Raw genomic sequence first — 26,990 nt, 5'->3', positions numbered from 1 at the left:
GGAGTGTTTACATATTTAGAATTTCGCCATCCTATGCATATTGTTTTAGGAACAACTGCCCCACCTCGGGAACATGTGTTTTATACCTTAGCCCCACATATGGAAAGGCATCATCAGACTTATATGAAGAATGTATTTGTTGAAATGCTTCATCAAACACATAGTGCTACTAATACTACGAACTGTTGGGTTTGTGGCCTTCTGCCCTCTGTTATGCACAAGCATGATTTATTTATATCCTTACCCTTGTCTCATTTGGGAAGTTGTGAGGCATGTTTCAAATTACTTTCGATGATGTATATGCATTATTACAGTAGACACTCAAAGATTTTTGGAAAAGGATTACGAAATGATTTTAGCATATATTGAAGTTCACCAAGGATTTGACCCTGACGGAAATAATGGAGAAGGATCCTTGGATCCGAATGCATGTATGAATATGTATACATCGCATGAAAACACCACTTGGTTGAGGAATGAAATTTTGGATTTTGCCGAGTTTAATTTCACCCAGTACTTCCAACATTTTCAAGAACGAAATGTTACAGATGATAAGGCCATTCCAGTACCCATATTAAACAGCACCTCCGCATTCTGTGTTCATGGTGCAATTGTAATAATGGATCGAGCACAACATGAACTAAAAGTTATGGAACATATAGGAGACACAAATATCTATATGAAACTTGAACAGAATCCAACCACTGAATTTTCAAAAAACTTAAAAGAAATCGTGGACAAAGCATATGAAATGGGGACAATCAATGACAGAACAAAAAAATTCCTATTGAAAGCTAATCCCAAAAGTCCTTCTTTAAACATGGTTCCAAAAATTCATAAAAATCTACTTGACCCTCCACTACGACCCATAGTGTCAACTCGGAATAGCATACATGAACCAGTGGGTCAACTACTGGATAAATATCTGCAGCCTGTAGTAAAATCTATGACAACATATGTTAAGGATACCACAGAGTTCTTAACCAAACTTGAGACCATAAAATTGGATCCTAGTGACAACATAATCTTATGCACAGCAGATGTTAAATCATTATATACAAGTATACCACATTCCATGGGTATAGAAGCTATTGAGAACGCACTACTGAACACAGATCTTGATGTGAACTTTCAAAAATTTCTGATGGAACTGATGCTTTTTTCTCTTTATCAAAGTTATTTTAAACACAATGATCAATGGTACTTACAACTGGTCGGGACAGCAATGGGCAATTCGGCGGCGCCGGTCTATGCTAATCTTTTCATGAAGTTCTATGAAGAAAAGCACATACTATGCAACGAACGATGGATCAAAAATTTAAAAACTTTCATCCGATACATAGATGATATTTTTATCTTATGGTCCAGCTCAAAAGATGAACCTAAAGAGGCTCTTATTCAATTTAATCAAATCGATGAGAGGATACAATTAACTTGGGAAATATCGGAGACCAGCATTACATTCCTGGATGTAAAAATTATCCGCACAGACAAGGGTCTTATAACCGATCTACATATCAAAAGCACTGATCGTAACAACATGCTTCACTATAGCAGTTTTCATGAACACAATCTGAAGAAATACTTACCTTTTTCACAGATGGCCAGAGTCAAAAGGATAACATCTGAACAAAGTACTTTACAAAATAGACTAAAAGAAATGGAAGACAAGTTCAAGCAAAGAGGATATCCACAACACATTCTAGACCAATCAAAATCCAAAATTGACCAAAAAGACAGAAGCACCCTTTTACAACCAAGTCAAAAGAAAGAGCAAACAAGAATTGTTGCCATCTCTAAATTTTCAACTTCTAGTTACAAATACAAAAAAACTATCCTCAAACATTGGCAAATGCTTACGTTAGAACCCGATTTCAATCAGAGTTTTAAAGAACCTCCTTTGTTCGCGTTCACAAGAACAAAAAATCTAGGAGAAATAATTCAACCAACAATTCCGGTTTCTGAAGTTTACCATGGGACCATACCATGTTACAATTGCGGACACTGCAACAACGTGATAAAAGGTAACAAAATCAACCACCCAATGAAAGGACAAGAAATCAAACTGAGAGTGAACGCTACGTGTGACTCATCTAATATCATATATGCCCTCAAATGCCCGTGTGGCAAATTATACATTGGAAAGACTGAACGTAAGATGAAAATTAGACTTACAGAGCACAAATCCAATGTACGCTTAAAGAATGTAAAATCAACCGTTGCAATGCACTTCATGGAAGCTAAGCACAACATTGCCCAGCTCAAATTCATAATCCTTGAGACCATCAACAAAACAGAAGGAAGAGACAATACTAAATATATTCTCCAAAGAGAGAATTATTGGATTTTCAAATTGTGCACGCAAAAGCCATATGGTTTGAATGATAGAAACGAATTTTCATGTTATCTATGATATGTACTGTAAATATGTCAAATTTGCCCCTCGGTCTTGTTAATTTGGTTCTCCTGTTTAGCATTTACCACATCCATATTAACAGTCATGAATAATGAGTTCCGCCATAGCACTACCCAGTGAAGCGCGTTCGAGCAATTCTTTTCCTTTCTCACACCGGTTCGATACCAACTCGTTCTATTTAGCTCAAATTTCGTATTTTTTCATTTTTAAGTTTTTATTCATTTACATACTACACACAATCGGTGTGCACTCATTTATGAAGCTGACCCCCGGCACATATTTACCAAGACTAGAGCAATTCTTACACACTACTCGATAGTCTTTTTTCTAACTTCACTACCCACGTGATTGGCATCGCGTTTCAAACGATGTACCGAACAGCTACATTGTAGCATCGAACACTTGCAAAACGCCACGAATACGGACCCTCGGATGAGTGGCCAGATTCACGTTTTGAATTTACCGTTCAGCAGGTTAGTGCATTTATCTACACACCGCAGCCACGACACACCTCACGGTTTGCATCAATATAACACGCTACAACCCACGTTTCTTTCTTTTTACTACAGCGCTAACACATGAGTTAAGCAGTGACCAACAGACATGTGAGTTGAGCATCTACTCATATTTCATTGATCGTACTCTTTTTGTTTTATGCAATTGTATCGAGTCACGTTTTTGGAAATTAGAAGTGTTATAACCGAATGAACTGTTAAATGCTATATGGTAGATGGTAATACAGATTATTTCTTCTGTTACAGCATTATTCCCTGATGAAGGGCCCATAGTAGAGCCCGAAATGCATTGGATATTTGTGGAACTTTAATGATGTCTGATCAATCATGATGGAACTTATGCTTTCTAAATAAGTGAAAACATGAACTAAGTTAATACGCTGCAAATCAACATTTAATGAACTTTTGAACAATAAAAAGAAATAACTTGAAATACTAAGCATTGTGGAATCCTCTATTTATTAGAGGAAATCAAGGTGTTCCTAAGGGGATGGTCCCAGTGTTTCACTGGAATCACATTTATATGCATATCACTGGCGTTTTTAGGGGCATTAACGCTACCCGAGGTGAACCCAATCATACTGAATTTATGTTTACAAGCTGTGCATCCTATCCTAATACCAATATCTATTCATGGAGCAGGGTACATATCGGTAGGAGAAATTCAATGTAATTACACCTATCAGTTACGTACCATTAACAGCCCTTCGTTTTTAACTCCTCCTAATGTATATTTTGTCTGCGGAGAGAATGCCTAAACTTGGCTGCCCAGTGGTTGGCCTGGACGTTGTTACTTGTCTTTTCTGTGCCCTCCAGTTTATATAGCCCCTCCTAACTATCACAAGGATCATCGTTTAGACAATCGGAGCCTGCTATTGATAAGAAATAGAAGAGAGATACCACCAACATAGATCAGACAGATACTCCTGAACAGCATTTCATTGACATTGTAAAAGGATTATTTCCTATTTGGGGGCCCATAATTACCAGCAAAGAAGTACGCCGCCTGTCCAGAGTAGTTGAAAGGGTGATTAACACTATTGTAGGTATATTGACCAACTTAACTGTAGAGCTTCAAGCTACGAGACTCGTTTTGCTTCAAAACCGTATGGTTTTAGACGTCATCTTGGCAGATCGAGGAGGAGCATGCTGTGTGATCGGCAATTCCTGTTGTGTCTATATCCCTGGCTCTGCCCCCTCTGTTCATTTGGCCATTCAGAAGTTACATCGATTGACTTCCGAAATGCATGCAGAGACTAGTACCTGGTCTCTTTCTGGTTAGTTCTGGGGTCTGTTGTCCACTTGGGGATGGAAAATTCTGATGGCGCTGGCAGGTATAGCCGGTATCATATTCACCTGTTGCCTCTGCATACAATGCGGACCTGCATGTTGCTCTTATTGTGCAACTAAACTCACTTCTCCAATGGCTAGTCCATCCCCAGCGGTGGATATAATACAGATTGATGAAGGAATATTTGAGACTGAGCTGTTTTAGTTAGCTACATCATGCTAAAATTAGATTTTCCATAACATGAGGAGTATCAGGCATATATTATGTTAGCATGATGTATCTATATACCCTCTTTGCGTGATATACACATAACATGATCCATATATGCTTCAGCTGGTAGGAAAAGGTTTATTCTTTCCCCTGTGTTTCTAGTACTAACAGAGTAGGCGGAGAACAATACAGACGCCATCTTCTTTCTCCTGATTCAGACCCGAGCTGCAATCACGTGTCACTCCCCAGGGGTTGTCAAGCCCCAGTTTATCTGAGTTACTGAGAGCAGCTGAAAGTAAACTGTTTTCCCTATGTCCTGGGACTCAAGGTCGCATCTGGCTTTGGGTGCGATAAGCGCATTCCAGAAGGCGCCGTGCCTACACTCCTGGGCACCAGGACAAAAGGGAGTCACCCCTCTTGACCTTCTCAGCAATAAATAGTAAAGCTTTGAACTAATCATGTGTGCCATACATGGTCCTTCCTTGGGGCCCGAGGGCCAACTGGTGTTTTTCCTTTTACAGTGATTATACTTGTTGAACTGAAAGTATATAGCCTTTGGTTTTAATGTAAACCAGCAGTCTTCTCCTCACACCTGATGGGTGATGGTTGGAGAGGCTCCTCTATAGAGTATTTTGGCTTAATAAAATGATTGAACTTTTTTCACTGCCAACTGACTGATTATTTGGTAATTGGGGATAGGGCTATTGGTAGGTTTAGCCATTTATATTATTTTTGCAATACTTCAGTCAGAGATGTCAGTGGACCCCGTAGGGCCCACTACCAAGACAAATCCCCTCAGGACCCCCAGAAGACCCCCAGCCGGGTTTTACTAGGGAGGTGGATAACCCTCAGCAATCTAAGGAATCCCTCTTACCCCAAGCAAGTGACATCCCCCAGATTAACAATGTAGGGCAAAGCAAGACCTGAGACAACACTGTACCATACCACCTTCACTGGCCCCACCTTGTTACAAATAGTCAGGATCAACCAAAGGCTGTAATCAGCAGAAGTTTGACTCCTGGAGAAAAGTCATGAAGAGAAAGGCCTCTGTTGTGGTCAGTGCTCTGAAGAAGTTGAGGCCAACCCTGTTATGGTACCACTCTCTTATTTAGGCACACCACAAGCCTCTCTTTAGGCTGAAACAGTTGACAGGTAAACATCCCAAACTTTTGAGAGGATCCAAGCCCCTGCAGGGGGGAAATGTTCTCAGTGACCATAGAACAGGGAGTATCCATGCCAGTGCAGCTAGATCTTCCTTATATGTTCATCTAGGAAATAAAGAATCAACTGGGCAAGGGTAGTCTTATCTTCTTTCGTTTGGGGAGTTATGTAGGAAGGTAGAATCCTTCTAGCATGGTTACCCTCACTTTTTGCCTGGTGTCAGTGTGTTTTTGACCTAGTCTGACTGGGATCCTGCTAATCAGGACCCCATTGATTGTGTTCTCTCACTAAATTGACCATTACTTGTATACATCCATAATTGGCTACTGGTGTACCCTTGTAAGTCCCTAATATATGGTACTAATGTCCCCAGGGAATAGGTACATCAGGGGTCTCCCATGAGCTGCAGCATGTATTGTGCCGCCCATGGGAGTCCACTTAAACTGTGATTACAGGCTTGCCATTGCAGTCTGTGTCAGTTAGGGCTTGCAGCTCTCATCACATATATAAGTTTCATTATATCTGAGGTCACTGCACTCAAAACCTATAAGTCAGCCCAATGACAAGCTCTTCAGTCCTGAGGGCAAGGTGCTTGGTTATAAGTGTGAGGTGCCCCTGCATGAGCAGGGCACCCCTACAACCCCGCAGAGTTGATTCTCCAGGCTTTGTTAGTATGGCCAGCCATTTTAATACATACAGTGGACATCGGTCATTTTGAGATGTCTAACTATATAGTGACTGCACTGAAACCGGTCATGTTTGTTATCAAACATTTTGCAATCATACCCCAACACCAATTCCAGTGTTGGAAATATGATCCCATGTACTTGGGGGCTCCCTTGGGGTCCCCACTGTACTCCTTTTAAACGCCTTTCAGGGTCTGACATCAAGTAAGTGCTGATGCTGACCACAGACACAATTCTGCCCTCTTGCTGGTGAGCCATGCTCGAGCAGGGGAAGGTACAACATTAGGTTTCCTGTCGCAAGAAGGTGTGACGAGCTCCCAGATTGGACTTAGTGTATTAGGCTGGGTTGGGGGTACTTGCCAGCACCACCAGACTGCTTTGAATGGTGTGAAACTGGACAAAGGACATGGGAGTATCCTCCCTTCTGTTTAGCCCCTCCTCTGGAAGGGACCCCTTAGTTGTTCAAACCCTTTCCCTAGGGTACCTAAGGGCTTACCTGTGGGTGGTTCCATAGATTCGTCATGGGACAAAACTTAAGCCTGAAACCACATCACTCTTCGACAGCCTGTATACTTGGACTTCATCTGGAACTAAGACTGCACCAAGGAAGACTCCTGCTGCTACTGGTCTCTCTGTTCTGCATGTAGTCTTCATTGTCTGTGTCTGTGCTTCCTCCAGGATCTTCACTAGACCTGTGGGTATCAAGGGATTGGAAATAATCTCCCTTGGAATGAAGGAGTCACTCCCCTGCATCTGCAGGCACTGCATCAAAGATGACCAGTCTGATTATCCTAATTTTCAACAGACTTCCTGAAGCTCAGTAACACATGTGGCAGTTCTGCAACTATCTCAAGGCCTGAACTATCCTCTCTGCAATTTTGGAATTCTGGTATCCATTGTTGGAACCACTGGGACAAACCCCTGTGTACCGAGTCGATTTGCCACTGCAAATGCTTGTTGCTCCACTCTCCAGCAACTCTTCCTGCCAAGTACAGCATCATCACCACATCCGATGGGCATTCCTTCTTGGTGACCTGCTCGAGGTCCTCTTGCGACTCCTGTGCCTTTAGCCTGAGGATCCTCCTGAGGGTCTTCTCCCATTTCAGTGGGTTCCCCTGCTTATTAGGGCCTGCTCTGATTCTCCTGCTGTTGGTACATCCCTTTGACCTGGCTGGTCCCAACGTTGGTCCTTTTTTGTTCTCCACACCAGTTGCGCCTACCAAGGCTTGTTTGTACTCCCTCCAGACACCAACCACCTGGGACACATGAGACAGCTTGTGCATGGCTCCTGGTCTTCCTCAGCATCACATGGTCCTCACAGCTGCATCAACAAGGTCACAATTTGCTCGTCTGAACCATCCGACATCTGTGGGCCTTGCTCTTCCTTGCCTCTTGGTCACTCCTGAGTGACATAGACTCTATCCCCTCTGCTTGCACGTTCATCACATCCAGAATCTACCCTTGGATTACACCGGACTTCTTCACCTTCTTCTCCAGAGGCACTTTCTTCCAAGTCTTCCATTGTTGTGTACAGAGGTTTCAGTCTCTTCACCCCATGCACCTGGCTTCCATGGTGTAGTTAATCTGGTTCCCAGGGCATCCAGGGTTGGGGTGGCTCTCCAACCTTCTGTTCTCCAATGGAATTCATCAGGGTCTTCTTGGAAGGGTCCTTCTGCAACTGTGACTTCTCAATTGACTTCCCACTCTGCACACAGCCTCTGTGGGGTCCCTGAGTATTTACCTTCAGGGGAGGGGTTCTTGTGTCCCTGGCTCTTCTGGTCCTAGTCCCGTCCTCCATTGCAGTTTTCATTCCACTTTCTTAATATATGGCCTGGTCTCTTTTATGATACTTACTGGACACTTACCTTATTGCAATTGAAGTGTTTTTGTTTTTTGTGTTGATATCTCTGGGTAGGAGATACACCAATGTGTTAGTGAGTGTTGTATAATAAATAGAAGTATTTATATATAAACACTGTGGGTTTCTTTTTTGTTTAAATTGCACTACATGATTAACCTGGTAAAACAAGCTGCTTAAAACTAATTCAAGATAAGCCTGAAGGCTGCTCTCCACAGCTACCACTTTGAGAGCTTCCTATGGTTATCAAAGACCAATAAAATCACCATAAGGGTTGCTTGGATTTGTGCAAGGTGCACCACTTAAATAAGTGTGCACCGTATACCAAGCCAGCCTCTTACCCAGGGGGTTTACAACCCCATGCATCTCTGTGACTTGTCACAGCTTTTGCTGTATGCGCCTGGCCATTACCAGTGCATGCACACATAGCAGGAGCTGTGGAAGGAGCCAACAGTAAGCTTTTGTCTCCTTGGGTTCTGCTAAAATGTCAACATTTGGCAGAGCCGAAGGAGACTGGATCTGGGCAGAATTCTCTCCTCTCTCCTTCTGAGGAACCAGTGACACTGCTTTTCACTTCCCCCTGCCTAACCTACATATTCTGGTGAGGCAGGGGAAAGAGGGAGGCAGAAGCTGTGGATTAGGACATTGTAATGTTGGGAGCAAACACCAACTTTTTTTAGGATGCTGTTGCTCGATTTTGTCCAATGGAGCTCTCAACATTCTAATGTTCTAATAGATCAGAAATGTATTCAGTTCTGTTTTTAACAACTCAACCATTGCTCTATGTAGTTCAGGGTTCTCTCTCATTTTAGAACTCTTTATGTTAGTATCCCATCCAATTCTCACCTTCCCTTTTATTTATTTTTTACATTATGTTTTAATGTTAATGGTCTAGCCTAATTTTGTGTAACTCTTTATTTAAATACTAGCTGACCCGGCCACGCATTGCTCTGGCTCAGTCTGGTGAAATGGAAGAGAAAGAAAAGAGTAAGCTCACGTTTCTAATATGTTTAATTTCACAATGCTTGTGGGTATACAATATGTTTTTGTGACTATTGTCTCTATGCGTCCCTTGTAGATGTTGCGCAGCAAGCAAATCAATAGGGTCTGTTCGGTCTTTCGATTAAAAACACTTGCGTATTGGACACGCGCGTATTTGTATCCACGTTGTGTATATATAAACATGCGTTAATGTTGCAAAGTGACCAACTCCTCCCCTCTCCCTCCACCCACTTCCCGGTCTGCCATCCTGACACCAACTGTCCATCCTAATATATGTAGACTATTGTCTCTATGCGTCCCTTCTTAATGTTGCAAAGTGAACCAACTCCTCCCCCCTCCCTCCACCCTCTTCCCGGTCTGCCATCCTGACACCAACTGTCCATCTTAATATATGTAGACTATTGTGTCTATGCGTCCCTTGTAGTTGTTACACAGCAACCAAATCGATAGGGTCTGTTCGGCCTTTTGATTAAAAACATGCGCGTATTGGACATGCGCGTATTCGAATCCAAAGTTGTGTATATATAAACACGTGCTAATGTTGCAAAGTAAAGCAACTCCTCCCCCCTCCCTCCACCCACTTCCTGGTCTGCCAACCTGACACCAACTGTCCATCCTAATATATGTAGACTATTGTCTCTATGCGTCCCTTCTTAATGTTGCAAAGTGAACCAACTCCTCCCCCTCCCTACACCCACTTCCCGGTCTGCCATCCTGACACCAACTGTCCATCCTAATATATGTGGACTATTATCTCTATGCGTCCCTTGTAGTTTTTGCGCAGCAACCTAATTGATAGGGTCTTTGGCCTTTCGCTTAAAAACACACGCGTATTGGACACACGCGTATTCCATTCCAACGTTGTGTATATATAAACACGCGCTTAATCGAATCCAACGTTGTGTCCAAATTTCAAAGCAATCGGTGAAGAACTTTCGGAGATTTAAGATTCTGAACAAACGAATATTGACATTTTTATGTGTCTGTTCGGGCTTTCGATTAAAAACACGCGTAGATTCGACATACGTGTATTCGAATCCAATGTTGTGAATATAAAAACACGCGCGTATTCGAATCCAACGTTGTGTCAAAATTTCAAAGCAATCCGTGAAGAACTTTCGGAGATTTACGATTTTGAACAAACAAACATTTACATTTTTATTTATATAGATAACGCTGACTCCCAAATCTCAATTTAAATTTTTTGTATTATATATCGAAATATTCTTCACCTTCCCTACTGTATCTGTCATCTTTCATACCTCTTGGCCATCATTCATCTTCTCCACTGTTCTCTGTCTACTAATGTTCCAAAGTGCCAAGTCTTTGATTGCTTCTCCCTCTCTCTTGGCATCCACTATATTGAATATGTTACTTCCAGTCAAAGGTTGCACACCCAATCTTTAAATCTCACTTAAAACCACACGTACACCTACTTGGCTTGACCTTATGAACTGATTATCATCTTTAGTATCGACCCAACTTCGTAGATTTGTCTATTACATCTTTTTGTAAGTTTGCCGATCACTTTGGATAAAAGCACTTTAAACATTAAATAAATAAGTAAATGAATCTTTTTTAGAAAGAATCTTGCTCCAATATTATACCTTTGCACAATGCCATTGCTTATATATTCACACAAACAGCCATCGAATATTACAAATTGAATTTGAGTAAACTTAAATAATGTATACATGTTTTTATAAGTTACCATTTTTTTTATTCTTCATGTTTGACAATTTGAGCATGTGCCAATTTAAGGCTATTGGTTAATGTTGACTTCACTTTTCCTCTGTAGATTAGAAAAGAGCACGTACAACAGGATTCTTCAAAAATGAGTTTCTCAAAATAAACAGTCACATCCTGCAAATTTCAATGTAAATAATCAACAACACTTACAGTAGCTTTTTAATACAATGTTCAAGTAGTTATCAGTAAGAATACAAAATTGCTCTCACAAATCAATCATGCTTCACTGCACTTACATTTGCATTCTCATTTCCAGTATTCCTTGAGTAAAACTTAAACTCTATTTACTCTTTAGTCACTGTTAATATGGCATGACTGGATTAGGCAGTTAATGGATATGTATTTTTTTGTTTTTCTACTGGAATGTAACTGTACAAATGAAAAGTCCTTGTAGATATCTGTGCAACCATTACTAATTTACTTTAGGCTACACTGAAAGTTTTAAAATATCTCTTTTCTAAACAATGTTTAAAATGCACAGTGGAAAAGGCTGGGAAGTATTTTTTTTACATTTACGTATTTGATTCTTAAAACACATATTCATCCACAACAAGTACAAAACTAGTAGAACTCACAAACACAAACACTTAATTCCAAATACTTACATACAATATTACTATGAAATAAATAATCCTAATTTGTAAAGCTATGATGTGAATTTGAAGAGGAAGCCACTAATCCCCAAAGTAGACTTTGAACTTTAACAGCACATCTTAAAATTAAAGATCTAGTGTGAATCAAAATTCATTTAGAATACAATTTAAAGCTTGGGTGGGTCAACTGTGGAACACATATCAGGAATAATGCTTCTGCCAAATTCACAATTACATTTTTTGTTAAAATATAAATTCCATCTGGCAGCAGTCGGGTATGAACACAAATAACTGGTACCTATTTTCTAAAATTCTGATATTAATGGGCATGAAGATCAGGCAAGATAAAGGGATCAACAAGTATTACATCTGTTCTGCTAAATTGTATTGCCAGAAGGTAGAACAAAGCACATAGTTGGTAGTGTGAGGGGCTGTTTCCACATCTTACCATTAAGGGTATTTTAGTTGTACAAAAAGCAATATAGAGACACTTGCAAATGTGACCCTCATCTTTAAAATGATTTTCTACAGCTTTCAACATTGATTTGAGGAAATATAAAAACTGAGAAGATAATGCATCTTGCAACTTTATATTAGTGCCTTTATGAGTGTAAATTGATTTCTGCAATATCGCCTACTCTGAGCCAGTGAGCAGTGTTGAATCAAAGGATGTTGATACGTTTACAAGTAATTGGAAAGTATCAGATTTATGAAGAATATCATGGTAAACCAATTGCATTTCCTTGATGAAGAGCCATAACAACTAAACAGTAAAAACATTCATAGACTCGGCTAGTCATTGTATTCACTGTTTAATATTGTTTGTATTGCCAATCATGCATTGATTTATTTCAAATGTTTATCAGAGGTTATAAGCAGAGTAGAAGGAGGGCCAATTGACTAATTGAAAGATCTATCGTCTTTTAGTCACTACTCTGTCAACTGATGAAACTAAGTTGTGGGTGTAAAAATAGTTATTTTAATAAATATACTGTATTGTAATAAATATTCTTCGAATGCAATGCAGAAGTTGCAGACATTTATTCACACACTACTGGTGGCCTAGATGGTAAGCTTGTAAAGAAGAGTATAGCAATGTAAGCAGGTCCTAGTGAGGACCCAGAGTCTAATTTTAGAATGCAGAGCTTGCATTGCTTCTGCCAGTTTTGTATTTCATATACAGATCATTATAAGATTACAGGGGCTTATTTACAAGCCCCTGCGCCACCAGGGCATCACTTTTTGTGATGCACCAACAGCACATTTTGCTGCCCCATATTTACAAGGACAGGAAAAGCTACCCTGCATTGCTTTTCCTGTCCTTGTAAATACGCCCCCCTTACATGCAGCAGTTTGCGTGAAAGGGGTGTTTCATGGGTGTTGCTGTGGGTGTTCCCACGCAACACCCATGGGACCTGACACATTTCCAGATTTACGAGAAATAATAAACCTCAAAATGCGTCTGAATGCTATGCCTCCAAAGGGGAGGCATAGGGAGGCGCAAAGAGGAGAAATGTATTCATTTCTCCATGTTTTTTTCCTCTTTCTATGCGTGTTACATTCTGCAGCACACATAGAACAAGTTAGTCACCTGTGGTGATTGTTTATTTGCAGGAATGTGTCCCTTCCTGCACATAAACAATCATTAAAAAAATGAAGTTTGGCAAGTTCTACGTGTGCTAATGCAACACACATAGGAGATGAACAACGCCATTTCAGATTGTTTATGTGCAGTAAGGAACACCTTCCTGCACATAAACAATCATCCCTGTGACACAGGCATCCTTGAACCATAGTACAAGGGTGCCTGCATCGGCGAATGGCAGAAAATTGTGAGACAGCACAGGGGAAATTCGTCATATCCTTGTACATATGACACATCCCTGTGCTTGGACGGTGCCGCAGCGTTTCCAGGGCTCTCAAGCTAACATCTTAAAAAATAGTAACACATTTGCAGGAAACTCATAAATGACATAAAAGACATTTGATAGCTATACCTTATTGTACATTTTTTAATTAACCTTCAATGAGATTGGCACACTCTTCGGCCGTAACAATTAGCTTGAAATAATTTTGGTGCAATGCAGCTATGTAGATTTAAAAAAAAAGAACACAGTGCACATTCCCTTTGCAAATAAGCTATGATGCTGGCATTGAACTGACCATAAATTAAAGAAGCGCAACATGTTTTGTACATATTTTAGTTAAGAACATACAAAGAGTATGTCAGTATGTACCGATAAAATTGTACGCCTTATTGTATAGTGATTTGAGGTATATATAATCAACACAACAATTTTAATTAAATAATTGCAATTGTGTGTGTAAAGATTATTCTATGTAATAGGTTTCTTTTGCGAAATGGAAAACATGTGTCCCTTGTTAAGTTGCATTCTATGTGTACAGTATGTGCTACAGGTGTACATCTGCAAGCTTTCTTCTCCTTACTTTTCTTCTGATGTTCCTTAAGCCCTGATCTGGAACTAAACACTGACGAAAAAGAGAGCAAATTACCAACTGTTATCATAACTTCACTATTCCCTCAGGTACAATTGATTATAAAAAAAGAGTGTTGATTTGTGTCTGATACTTATATTTTAGTGTGTGTGAACAATGTTCTCTGGAAATTGATAGACTAACAAAATGACGACTACCTGATCTATCATACAGCCAATCAATGCCAATGCCATTGTATTTGCATAACACCTGCTTATGAAACATTGGGTCGAACCAAGAGTAGATATGTATACATTTCTTAACAACACATATTTGTAACCATGCATCTTTTTTTCGTTGAAAGAAAAAAAAAGTGTTGTTTTTGTTTTGCAACTTGCCATAAATTCCCATGCACAGACATTTGCATCAGTCAGAGATAAAACAACATGCATGTTTTACTATGCTATTAGCCATTATGAAGCTGTCCTGAGTTTATTTTACTGTGAATTTAACATTGTGTGCAGGGACTATGCAGCAGAAGAAGTATGCATGCTTTGGCCTCTAATTAAAGCTAAATTTCAAAACGCTTTACAAGCAAATATTAAAAAAATGTGGATATTTGTACAATATTTTTTTTTTTACAAATTATACAAAACAAAAAAGTTTTCTTTTTGCAAATTTACTAAAACAACATACAAAATCAGTATTTTCTTACTCTTCAAAGTGTCACATAAATAACTACGGCTACCCACAATTTACTGTCTGTGCTATGTTTTTGTCAAGAGGCACAGGAGACAAACTGATTTTTTTGGGGGGTGCAATGGTATACCTTTAAACATTTGTGTATATTTAAAGGCTGTGGCACCCATCAGATTTTTTAACTTGACGTAAAGTTACTCCCTTGAGAAAGTTTGCGGTGGTCTTTATCAGGCCGGTATACAGTTTTAAAAACAAAACATTAACACGTATTGCATCTTCTTCAAGGGCAAAACTGTCCTGGTTAAAAGCACCAATCTTTGAGTTCAAAGACATTACAAAATCTATGGATCGATGAAAGACACAGCGATGTATCTGGTTCCATTTGTAACCAGAAGTCCTTCATGCAAATGAGTCAGTCTGCCTGGGTGCATGAAGCTCCACCCTTTCCTGGGTGCATCAAGGGAGCAATTGTATCTATGGAAACGGCAACCGCCACCCTGTATTAAAGAGAAATGAGAAAGTGGGGCTCTTAATTACATAAGTATTATAATATTGTCACTGTGCTATCTTACACAGGTATATAGTTCATAAAATACTTAATACTGACGTAGTACAACTGTTTGAATTATTTGATGCATGTTTAATATTTTGATATGCTAATTTTCAGTGATAAAGCTCAATAACAGCAAATGATGAACCGTTCATGCACAGATATTACGATAAATTTGTGGCTAAAACGGTGTTTGAGAGATAGAGATAAAAAGCAGAACAGTGTGTACGTAACTGACAAAGAGAAATGGTAATATTAGGGGTTAGCAAAAACGTTATGTATTCAGTTGCATAACAGAATTTGTTTTTAAAAACCTGCAAAATCTGGTCCACATTTAGACAAAAAAAGAACAGTTATTAAGCCTAAACACAGAAAATCCTCATGTGTGGCTGTTGCTCATGCCTCCAATGCTCAATAAAATATGGTCAGAGGGACGCGGGCAACCTACAGTATATCACATTGATACCATTTCAGCAGATGTCTTGAAAAAAAAGGATTAAGCCACGATTTGTTCTACTCACTGGGGCTGATAAAAATGCTCATCTCTACCTGAGGTTGGATGGTTACTTTAACGAAGTTGTGTGCAACACCTAGTGATGCTTTTTGGCCCAGTGATTTACGCAATGTGGCTTCAATTCTTTAAAAAATAAGTAAAATATAACCCACATATTCTGCCATTTTTTGCAGTTTATTATAATCTACTGTTTAAGAACATGGTGAAGTCATAAAATGATTAAAAAAACATTCAGTGGACCATCAACAAAGATGTGATGTGACTACTTTGATGAATTTGGTGTGTTCAAGAAGACTGTACATCTTGAAGGTAGGAACACAGTGAATAGGGCCCTTATTCGTCATTACAAGATAGCATAAGGCAATGATGAACATTACCTGCATTATAAAATTCCCTCACTTGTGGAATCAATGGGGGTGAGGCAAAAGGTTAAGTATACTATGTAAACAGTTTTCATTCATAACAGAAAATGATGGCAGGAAGGCACACTTTCTTAAACAGATCAGTCTGAATCTTTGTTTCTTTTTACCTAACAAATGTTTCTATTTTACTTCAACTAGTGCTTCAACGACAAGGATTTAACTCCGTCAAAAGTCATTTGCACTGAGGTCATATTTTGGTGTAGGAGCATTTTCGTTGTTTGCGCCGGGCACACCTTTAACTTGGTGTGCCCGGCGCAAACAATGACAATGTGCCCTATTACCATGAATGTGCTGCCCCTAGGTCAGTGACAAACCCTCGGTATACTGGGGACACTGCATTCACGTGAAAAATGGAGCGGCTGCTTTAAAGTCGCTCCATGTTACACAGTGGAGGCGGAAACCCGTCTGCACTTTCAAAGGGGATTAGAGATCCCCTTGCAGGTGGGTGTAATCAGTTACTGCACCCGCATTCAAGGGGTTGTGTGTGGGGGGTCCAAGGGACCCCTTTGCCTCCTGCAGAGAGCAACTCTAAGAAGGCACACTGATAGTGAGCCACCTTTTCAATGACGCACTGTCAGTGCGCCTTTTGAGGGCTTCTTTGCCTATGCGCCTGTGTCAGTAATATGGTGCAGAGGCAAAGGGATTCTCTCATTAGAATGGGGCACACCCCATTGCAAATGAGGGTACGCCCCCTTGAAGATAGCCCTAGTGCTTTATGTGCGCCAGCGCTATCGGTATTACAGAGGGGGCCACACAAGTGTCTGCGGCCCCTTCTGTAATACCAAAGCGCCCTGGGTGTGCGCAAAGCGGGCGCAGACGCCAGCTGTACCCCCGAGGAACTTTATGTAATACGGCCCCTGATAGCTATGTTAGGGCTCAAATCCATCCTAGTACAAATGGGCAATATCAACAGAAATGGTGTTTATGCTTATTTTGCGTGGATTACCATCCTCCGTTTCTAGATTTGGGCAAGAAATGTTTTCACTAGTAAATCTGCGAGGTAGCTCAATTTGGCTTATGTCTTAAAAGTAGCTCTCGGTACTTGAAGCAAAATCAAATCATTTTTGGTAGGTTTTAGCTCTATCACATGGGACTAAAAAGGCACTGCCAATTTAGTGTAATATAATTTTTGTACATCCCTTTATTATCCTAGGCACCATACAAACATGAAGAAGTTTTCTTTCATGTTAGTGTTTTCTACATATATTGGTCAGATTGCTATCTGCTAAGAGGCACACACATAGTCAGTAGCTGAGACGAACAGGTGTGACATACAGCAGAGTATGAACACCACTCTTCAGTCTATCAATGATTTGGAGAATAGGTGACTTTATTATAATTGGTATACTGAGTAACAGACGCAGTGGTGGCTCCTCCGCTAAGGCCGCAGAACGCCACTCCACTGCTTCAACTGCAAGCTGAATACAAAAAATAAAATGATAATAACTTTCGTTATTATCATTTTGTTTTCTGTATTTAGCTTGCAGCTGAAACCAGGAGGCCGGGCTGGGCTCCCGGCATCACAGGGGGAGGAGTGATGGGAGCACCTAAAGTGCGCATGATGATTTGGCCAGCCGTCTCCGGTCGGCCAAACAGTCATGCGCACTGTGCATGTTCTCCACCCAGGTTGCATACAGCCTGGGTGGAGAACATGCACAGCGGGCTAGCCCCTGTCTGAGTGCCAAACCACGGCGCTCAGTCCAATCATAACACTGCAGTAAGTCAGCGTTAAGATTGGTCAGGGGATTCTGGGAGGCTGTGTGCTTCCTGCTGAGTGCAGACACGGGGACAGAGGAAGAAAAGGCGTTAAGTGCTCCTTTTTAAAAAAAATTGTTTCCCACTCTCTCCCTCCGTCTTCCCTCCCCCCTGGCCCACCACACGGTAGCAGCCACTACTGAACAGACAATAGACGTCACTAAAAATATTTAGCAAACCTCCGGCTGATGGAGAATCCAGTCCATCAAAGAATGGTGTTCATGGGAAGATCTTCTTGGGAGCAACAATGTAGCCGTCGCATTCGTCTGGGATTTTGAATTATACAAGGTCTACAGACTCTACAGATGAAGCAGTCACCTCTGGTGAGTTTTAACGTTCACCACGACTAGAATTGGGCTTTAAAAATACCTGCTTGTAGTAAAGAAAGGTAATTTGTCCTTCGGATGTAGAAATGACTAGCCTATGAACTCACAAAATAGGGAGTTCTCAATACATAAGCAAACAAAGTTATCAGATGACAGTTACCTCTTCTAAACTACGCTAACCCATGGGAAAGGTCTCTCCCTCAATTTCTCCCTTTCCTTCTGCATTGAAAATCACATTATTGAATTCCCACCCTGTTTGGCTCATCCATTCTATGCTTGCCATTTCTATCAACATCTTAACATTCCAGCCCTCCCTCGCCCGAAAACATCCCAAACCAAAATAAGTTCTTCACTCCTGCCTTCAATCTAACTTAATATGACGCCCATCAATTCTCTATCCCATCCCATTCAGCGGAACGTTAAAACAAACAACTTGTTCAGACATATCACTGACACTGTGGCCACCATCTGGAGTGATAAACACTGAATCAACTAAAACTGTGATCCCCGCGCCAACAGGTGCTTATATGGGGATGACAATTTACCTGGACACTGGTAATGAGGCCCCACGAGTGACAGCCTCTAATGATGGTGCGCTATACAGGAGCTTTCCATTGACTTTAAACAATAAGAATCCCCTTATATGGAAGATCAGTACAGATGCTGCAAAGAGGCTGTGAATGTGCCAGTCAAACAATTACTTTATTGTTGCATTGAGAGGCAAACTTACCAGTTTTGAAAGCAGCCTCAAAATACAACTAAGTAATCATTTATCAAACGCACCCACTAGTAAAAATGTTTCTGTATTAATGATGTATCTGTATTCTTTGTAAACATCTACACTTTCTATCATAAAAAATGAAAGGTGTCTATTGAATTAATCAACACTTAAAATGTATTGTTCAGTTTGAAGACGCCAACAACCTAGCTTCTGGCATTAGTTGCACAATATAAACAAAATAAATGCAGATATAGACAATTCGAAAGCGTTCTTTCAGTACCTGAAAGTCTACGTCTTTGCTGTTGAGGGCAACGTTGATGGTGAACGTGGAGGAATCATGATGTGGTCGCAATGAGCGTTGTCGGTCGGGACTGTACTTCACGACGAAATTCAGCAAAGCAAACCCCTAAAAAGTAACGGCAGGACGTTTGAGTACATACAGTTACTACCCCTTTCACCGTTGATATCCAGAAATGAAAAGCTTCAAACTTACTTTGGTGTAATAGCCAGCAAAAACTTTCAAAGTCACAGGGGCGATGAATTCTCGAATAAAATGGAGCCATTCAGTCTCAAATCCGATTTGCCGCATATGAATGTCGTCGGTCGGCACGTTTTCATAACCTCCTGAAATCCGGCTGTCCTAATTGATCGATAAAACAGTCAGCTTGTCAGAACCCCTCCAACACTCTATGAATCACCGGCAAGCACTTGCTTAATACGACCCTCCAGTGCTTAATATACTGAGTCAACAAATCACGTGGACAATGTGCTCTGAACCTTTTATGCGTTAAAGCTGGGTAAACAGAATACACGTGTTTCACCAAGTTAACTACAAATTAAACGACTTAATAATGTAAACCTGCTACTTACTGGTAGATGCTATTCCTAATGAATTGGTTTGCAACAGTAAAGGAATTATCAGAGGTTGGCAGATGCAGGACATCTGCAGAAAGAGTAGCTAAAGTCGCGGCAGCCATATTTTGAGTGAGTCCCTTTATTTCTAAACAGGGCGGGGCGGACTGCACTGGTTTTTCACATATGCCCTGCATCCACCAGACACGAAAGAAGGTCCTAGTCTTGCTGCAATATGACACTTCTGGTTTTTTTAGGGCTCGCAAGCGAAGCGAGCGAAAAGCCCTCTAACTAGGGCTTCAAAAATGGACCTTGTTTACCTTAGTTTCTTCTACATGTACAAGATGATCTCTGGTTTCTGTGATGGGTACCAATACTTGGTGTATTGACTTGCAAAACTATAACATACTCTAAGCCTCATTTACAAAATTTTGACGCCCGGCATCGCAGTAAGTCTTCATGCTGTGCTGCTGTGCATCAAAATAAAAGGGCAGGAATATCCACAAGATAAGGAGCAATCCTGTCCTTCTCCCCTGCGCCGGCGCGCAAACAGCAGCCATGTGCCAACGCAGACACCCTTGCAAGGGTGCCTGCGCTGAGAGAATATTTGTTTTCGTACAGGAAGGGTACACCAACACCAATCCAAGGAACCCCCTTTTCACGCAGAGTTATATGTGATATGGAAACATATTTACAAGGCCATGAAAAGTAGCTCAGGGTGACATCACATGGCTTTGTAAATATGGGGATGCCCATAGCACTGCCAATGCATCATGAGAATGAGTGCCAGTGTTCAAAGCTGCTCAGACATCTGTGGCTTGCGCTAAAAACACTCAGGCTGAGTAGTTTTATGTCCATCTCATTCCTCTTCAAACCACTGCCAGCAACACAGCGCCTTTACCTCATGCTTATCGGTCCCTGCTTTCGCTGTTTGTGACTTTTGTTTGTCTTCCTCATCCTCCTGCTTTAATCTTTGTGTGGAAAATAAAATAAGTGAGGGTCCCCAAAAATAAGTGGCCATGACCGCCACTGGTAACTACAGTTTCAAATTAACGGATGGGGTCCCCGGGGCAGAAAATCGACCTGTGCCCCCCTTCTAAATGCAACTGGCCCCAGAAAATGGAGTCCGCTGTGCCAAAATTGACATGGGGAGGGGGGCCACATGAGCCCCCTCCCACTTCAAATGCTTCGGGCCCTATGGCATGGAACCTTGAGGCCAAATTCGGCCCAGGGAGGGGGGCATGTGACCCCCTCCTGCTGTAAAAAACTTAGGGACCCAGGGGATGGGGTCCCAGGGCTGAAATCTGTGGTGTATTGGCATGACACACTCATTTGTCTGTGTCCTGGGGGAGAATTCCCCCATCTCATTCACATTCAGATATAGTGCATAGTGGTGGTGCTTCCTGCTGTTGTAAATTTCTGATGGAAGTGGAATAGATGTACATCATTTTCCTTGCAGGTGACAAGGCATTTTTCCAAATGCCTTCCCATACCTTTCACCTGTGGCCTAATAGTAGGCACTCACCTGGTACCATATGGTAAGTATCCCCTTGAAGTAGAGGTTTGGGATAATAGAAGGCCGTTTTTTAAGTACTTGTATCCTCTATGCTGTTTCTCCCTTTTTATTTCTTTTAATATAAAGATCCAGTGAACCTAAGGGTGGAATGAGGTCTTTGTGCTATGAGGAATTTGCCAGAAAATGAGTGGCAATGATAAATGTCGGCCGTTCTGCTTAAAATGTTCTACAGTTTTTAATCATGAGTTCCGGCATAACGAATTAAAGACATGTGCAGTGTGCATGACGCAACTCATTTTTACTATTTTTTTCTCTGGAGGACAAATTGTCTTCTTCCTTCTCGGGGACCCGTAGGGAGTTTTCTGAGATGTGTACCACCCATGAAATCGGTTTATATGATAAAAACAGATACAATATCCTTCTGAAAGAGTGAGCAAGTGGGTGAAAACCTGACAATCGCTCTATGGTGGTTGCTTACATGAGGCACTTCCTATATATTTTTCATATACATTCAAACAAACATGCACTTTTCACCTGGGGGGTCAGGAACCTGGTCTTCGTGCTTTTAATAGAATACACACACTGTATCATGTTCCTAGATAGGTACTAGAACTTTTCCTGCCTGAAATATAGAAGAGGGGACCCCATGAAATTTATAGTGAATCCGTGATGCATAACAAGGGCTTTATGTATTAGGGTGGGCTCAAGGGATGGGGTCCCTGGGTCCAAAATTGTGAATATCAGCTGAGCCCTGGAGGGTGGGGATCCTGGAGCCAAAATGGGACTGTGGAGGAGGGCCACGGGCACCCCTCCCTCATTAATACTAATTTTCTAAACTATAATTTTATGAATTATGTATGGATTTTAGTAATATAGAATTGAGGCTTAAGTGGAGTTTTTATCAGTTTTTATACATTTTTACTTATTAGGTACGTGTAATAATTAAAAGTTATGAGTATTTTGCGAGTTTTTATATAGATTAATTATTTGAGGGATTGGAAGGGGACTAGGTTGTGGGATTGTCTAAATATTGTATAGATGCTGAGTCTAAAGTTATGGATTTATTGAGTATTTCATTTAGTTACAAATTCATGATTTATGTAGGAATCTTAGCATCATAAAACGTAAATCAAATGGGCCCTATTATTTGTTCTATGAACTTTTATGCAATTTAATTGATGTAAAATAAATGTTTTATGACTCACTGACTTACTCCAATTGGATACCATCACACGGATGGTAGGCTTTTGGGGTAATCGATTCTGTGATCAAAAGTAAATAGTCTTTTTTTAAATGTAGTCCGTTTTCCTTAAGGGGAAAGGGCTGTGTTTAAAATCTTTTTTACTCTTTTTTAAAGATTTGCCAATGGTTCCCTTGGTCACTGCCTACTGGAAACAAACTTTTTTTAACACTTCTAAAGGAGAACCATCTCCCCAGTGAATGGGATACCACCTTGTTTGTAGGTAACATTTCAATGGTTTGCGACTTGCAGTTGCAAGCCCCTAATACATGACATTGTGAATCGCGATTTTTATGGGATGCCCTGAACATGTCTCTTGCAAATTGTGATTTGTTATGTATTTACAAACTCATTTCGCAATTCTGTAACCATTTATCCATTTGTGAAAGGGGTTTGGTACATAGTAAAAAGCCATTTAGTAGTCGCAAATCCTCTGATTTAGCAAATCGATTGGTTGGCAACTGCTAAATTGCTTGGCAGATCTGGCCTGATCATGTGGCTAATTTTGTGCAAATGCTATAAACCAGTAATTATGTGGTACAACACCATAGCCACGAATTTGCATAGACACAGTGGTTTTCACCATTGTCCACTGTAAACAAGACCTAAACATTCTCATTCCACTCGTACCCATTGTTAGATTTAATTAGTAAAACAGTTTTTAAGCTAAATCCCCCGAAAAGAAACTTGTAGTATAAAAAATGTGTAACTGGTAACATGTGTGATATTGTGCTAAATAACTGTCTAGAGGTTGTTGAACCATTCACAAACCGCTCAGCCTTTGGCTTCATTGTGTATGATGCCACCAGAACCCCTTGATGGCAATATCTGAGCGTATTACATAGTTGCCCCTTACGTAATGTAAGTGTGTGTGTACATTTATATGTCTATATATAAATGTATGCATATATCTATAGATAGATGGATAGAAATACAGACAGACAGAGAGAGACAGAGAGACAGACAGACAAGCTTAGATCATGAAGTGAGCAGGCACCATGATTAACAAGCTCAAACACTTACGTGGTGTTTCCCACCAGACCACTGTCCGAAATTCTCCATTTCATCCACCAATTCATCACAGAATTTATCAGAAAAAATTGGAAACCAGTAAACATCTGGGCAAGGCTGCAAATAAGAAAAAAAAATATTACCCAAGAACCACCACAAAACGCTGCATACCATTGTAAAAAAACAGCTAAACAAAAGGACTGAAAATATATTTGTGAAATAACAGTGGCCCATAGGCTGATCCAAAGTCTATTCACCAAATCCTAGCCTGCTTGCAGTTCTCAGTGAGGCAGATCATTTGTCAAACTGCTATAAATCTGGAAAGTGTGTATATTAAGAATGACTCATCGGCCAGATTTCCAACATGAACAACCAAAGGTCAGCTCTTATAAGAGTGACATATGTGTATTCTAGGAACAGAAACATATGGGGTCCATGTGTTGAAGATATTCTGGCTGACATGGGAATAACACCCACTCAATGTAGATTGTAAAACAGCAATCAAACGTTTGTCATGTTAATCATCTGTTGGATTTCTTCAGAATTTGAGGTCCTAAAATGCTGACCTCATTCGGAAAACTATCCAATTAGTTAAAACAAATATTCAAGACAATTTCCAATTCCCGTAAAAATGACACATTTCAGACAATTTCTCGGACAAATAAAACATTTTTAATATTTCTAATACTGTGTAGAGTGTCACAAGTATTAATGTTAATTACTTAAATATGTAAGCTGTTTCAATAACTATCAAAATTATTTATGTGTTCCATCTTTAAAAAAACGAAATGCAGATGTTGACTCATTCTGCAGACTCCACACATTACCGCAAAAAAACTTTTCCGTTAAACTCAGTACAGTGACTAAAGGGTTGCAAGACTGAGTATTGTATTTCTGGCAATTGCTATAATTGTGCTACAACGAAAAATCAATACTACCTTTTCGGATTGGAGCAGTATGGTGAAAAGGTTTTACATAACAATACTTTTTTGTATGGAGAACAGCGAGGGCGCCGTAGAATGAGTTACAAAAAGGCATGAGCATTGGGGGATGGTATAAGAATATACAATCTACATCTACAAGGGCAAGAAAGTAACATGATGACTTCTCACGTCTAAGAAGAGAGCGTGTTACTTGCTAAAAAAGAGAAATATAGTAAATCCCACAAAGATAAGGCAGAAAAAAACACCAAATGTCAACTAACACAATTGGGTGTAAAACTTCTGCAGCACACATAGAAAGAGGAAAAAGTCTCTTGTGATTATTTTTGTACAGAAAGGTTTCCCTTCCTGTACAAAATGAATCATCCCGGCAACGCAGGCACCCTTGCACCATGGTGCAAGGGTGCCTGCATTGGCGCACGGCAGCCCATTGAGCGCCAGTGCAGAGAAAAAGGACAAGAATGCGCGGCGCATTCCTGCCCTTTTCTTTTGCCTGCTGCGCTGCCCTAGGGCAAAACGTCCTAAATGAGGCCCTGTGTTGTTATTTTTATTTCTAACCGCAGCGGCAGTAGAGTTTTTGGGAACTAAAGAGTTAACATACAATAGAAAAAAGTTTTCAGACGGCCATATGTAAATAATCTATTCACATCATATATTTATTATGTGCACATTTGCCTCATTCATGTTCATTGGGATATCGTGAAAAGCAGGCTGAATTTTACTACTGGGTACGTACACGGACCCAATCCTAAAAAGCACATAATCAGACAGTTAAGATAATTTCTTTCAATAGCAATTTTTGTAGCTTAACAAGACACAGTAGAGGTAGGTAGGCTTGGAAATTCGCATTAAAGTTTTGAATAAATATTGTTTAATTGGAGCAGAAAAACTGAAAAAGTTTATATTCAACAGTAATGGGTGACCGAACAACTTTGGACTGAGGAAATCGTTTAGTCACGGTGAAAAACAGTATAAAGAATTCTTTATTTTTCAGTTCACTGAGACTTGCAAAAATAAGTTCAAGGTAAAAAACGTGTTAGGAAAAGTCTGTTTCTTAATAAGCAGTGCTTTATCAAATATACTGCAAATCTGAGTTATGTTTATTCTTTAGAAAAGCACTTTTCTGTTGACATTGAACAGCCCTGCTAGGATAGATCAGAAAATGGCTCACTGTTTCTACTGCCAAGCCTCTCCTGGATTCTTTCTGGGAGTGGAAACTCGTTCTCTTTCATACTTTTTCCACACTGGTCGCCAGAGTTCCAAATTTTGTAATCTATCTATACTTTAGCATCTTTTTTCTTTTTTGACTGTAATGCATTATTTGGATCCCTTCAGTCCTCTAGACCAATTATTACTTATGTTTTTGAACACCTGGAAGTATTTGTTTATTATACCGTCTATGAACTGACAAATATGCAGAGACTGGTACTATGCTTCTTTCTATGCACACAGTGACATGATGACATTCTGGAATAACAAATATTAAACAGGTGTTTGTGTATGTAAACATTGTTTGCTGTATAAGACATTTTGTTAGCGTAAGAAATTAGGTTATTATTATTAAATACAGAGAATGTGAGTCCCTCATTAAAAATGAGTCCACATCTTTCGCTTGACTGGGTGCCCCGTGCCCCGTTGTAACACTACACTCTCTCAGGGTAGTAAAACAAATTAATTCAAGCCCTACTCAGGAGAGGTGGTGTGGACTAGTACCCCATGCTTGTGGGAAAGCAACAACAACAGCAATCAATATATCATTGGCAAAGTAAGTGCTTTTTCTTATAGAACAAAATGATAAGTACTTTATTACAAACACACTACTACATATTATGCATTAATTTCAAATATATACAGTCAGATGGGAAGTCTTTTGACAACACCCTCTGAACAGTACACACCCACAGCAAGCCCTGAACCCTTAATCACAATCGCCAACTCCTATACCAAATACAATATCACAATGAAAGGGGGTGTCTTTATCAATAACAGAGGCCAACTGGGTTTGTCAGGGTGCCACCACATTACTAAAAGCAGAAACGTGTTATAATCCATCATTGTATAATCAGTAAATTCATGGGGATGCTGCCAAAATGCAATACTTTGACATTGCCAATCATCAATAATGTCATTAATGCATTATATTGAATATATGTAATATGTGTCCCAGTCTAGTTTCACTTAATAGCGGCCCCAGCACATAAGATCCTGGGTGCAAAGGAACCATCTCCAGGAGTGCTTTTGAAATAGGCGGAACCCCTCCAAGCTGCATAAATGCAACCCCTGGGAGACTTAAGGTAATTTTGGAAAAACGTGTGTGGGGCTCTGCTGGGGCTACTGCACCCCCGGCAGCCACCAGAACACTTTGCAAAACATTGGAGGTTTCCCTGCCCATTCCGGGGCATCACAGAGCAATAGCATGGTAATTAGAGGGCCCGTCAGGGGCTTATGTGGAGTTCCTTCACCTAGAGGGGGGAATATTTAATGACTGGCTCTGCTGCTTTAGAAAAAAACATGTTTTACAAGAGT

At 40.3% G+C, this 26,990-nt stretch overlaps 1 protein-coding gene across 1 annotated transcript in view; it reads right to left on the bottom strand.

The window, feature by feature from the left end:
* Nucleotides 1-10,836: 10,836 nt before the first annotated feature.
* PLOD2 (procollagen-lysine,2-oxoglutarate 5-dioxygenase 2) overlaps nt 10,837-26,990 on the bottom strand; it is a 294,168-nt gene continuing 278,014 nt past the window's right edge. The window contains exons 16-19 of the mRNA XM_086942510.1: nt 23,536-23,640; nt 19,398-19,544; nt 19,185-19,310; nt 10,837-15,113 (exon numbers count right to left, since the gene is read on the bottom strand). Coding sequence (XP_086798636.1) covers nt 14,958-15,113; nt 19,185-19,310; nt 19,398-19,544; nt 23,536-23,640 — 534 coding nt within the window. The 3' untranslated portion in view covers nt 10,837-14,957. The remainder of the gene's footprint in view (nt 15,114-19,184; nt 19,311-19,397; nt 19,545-23,535; nt 23,641-26,990) is intronic.

Source organism: Lissotriton vulgaris, chromosome 11 (genome assembly GCF_964263255.1).
Source record: "Lissotriton vulgaris chromosome 11, aLisVul1.2, whole genome shotgun sequence".
NCBI lineage: Eukaryota > Metazoa > Chordata > Amphibia > Caudata > Salamandridae > Lissotriton > Lissotriton vulgaris.
Note: the sequence above shows the minus strand (reverse complement) of the source record. Positions and strands in the feature narration are given on the sequence as shown.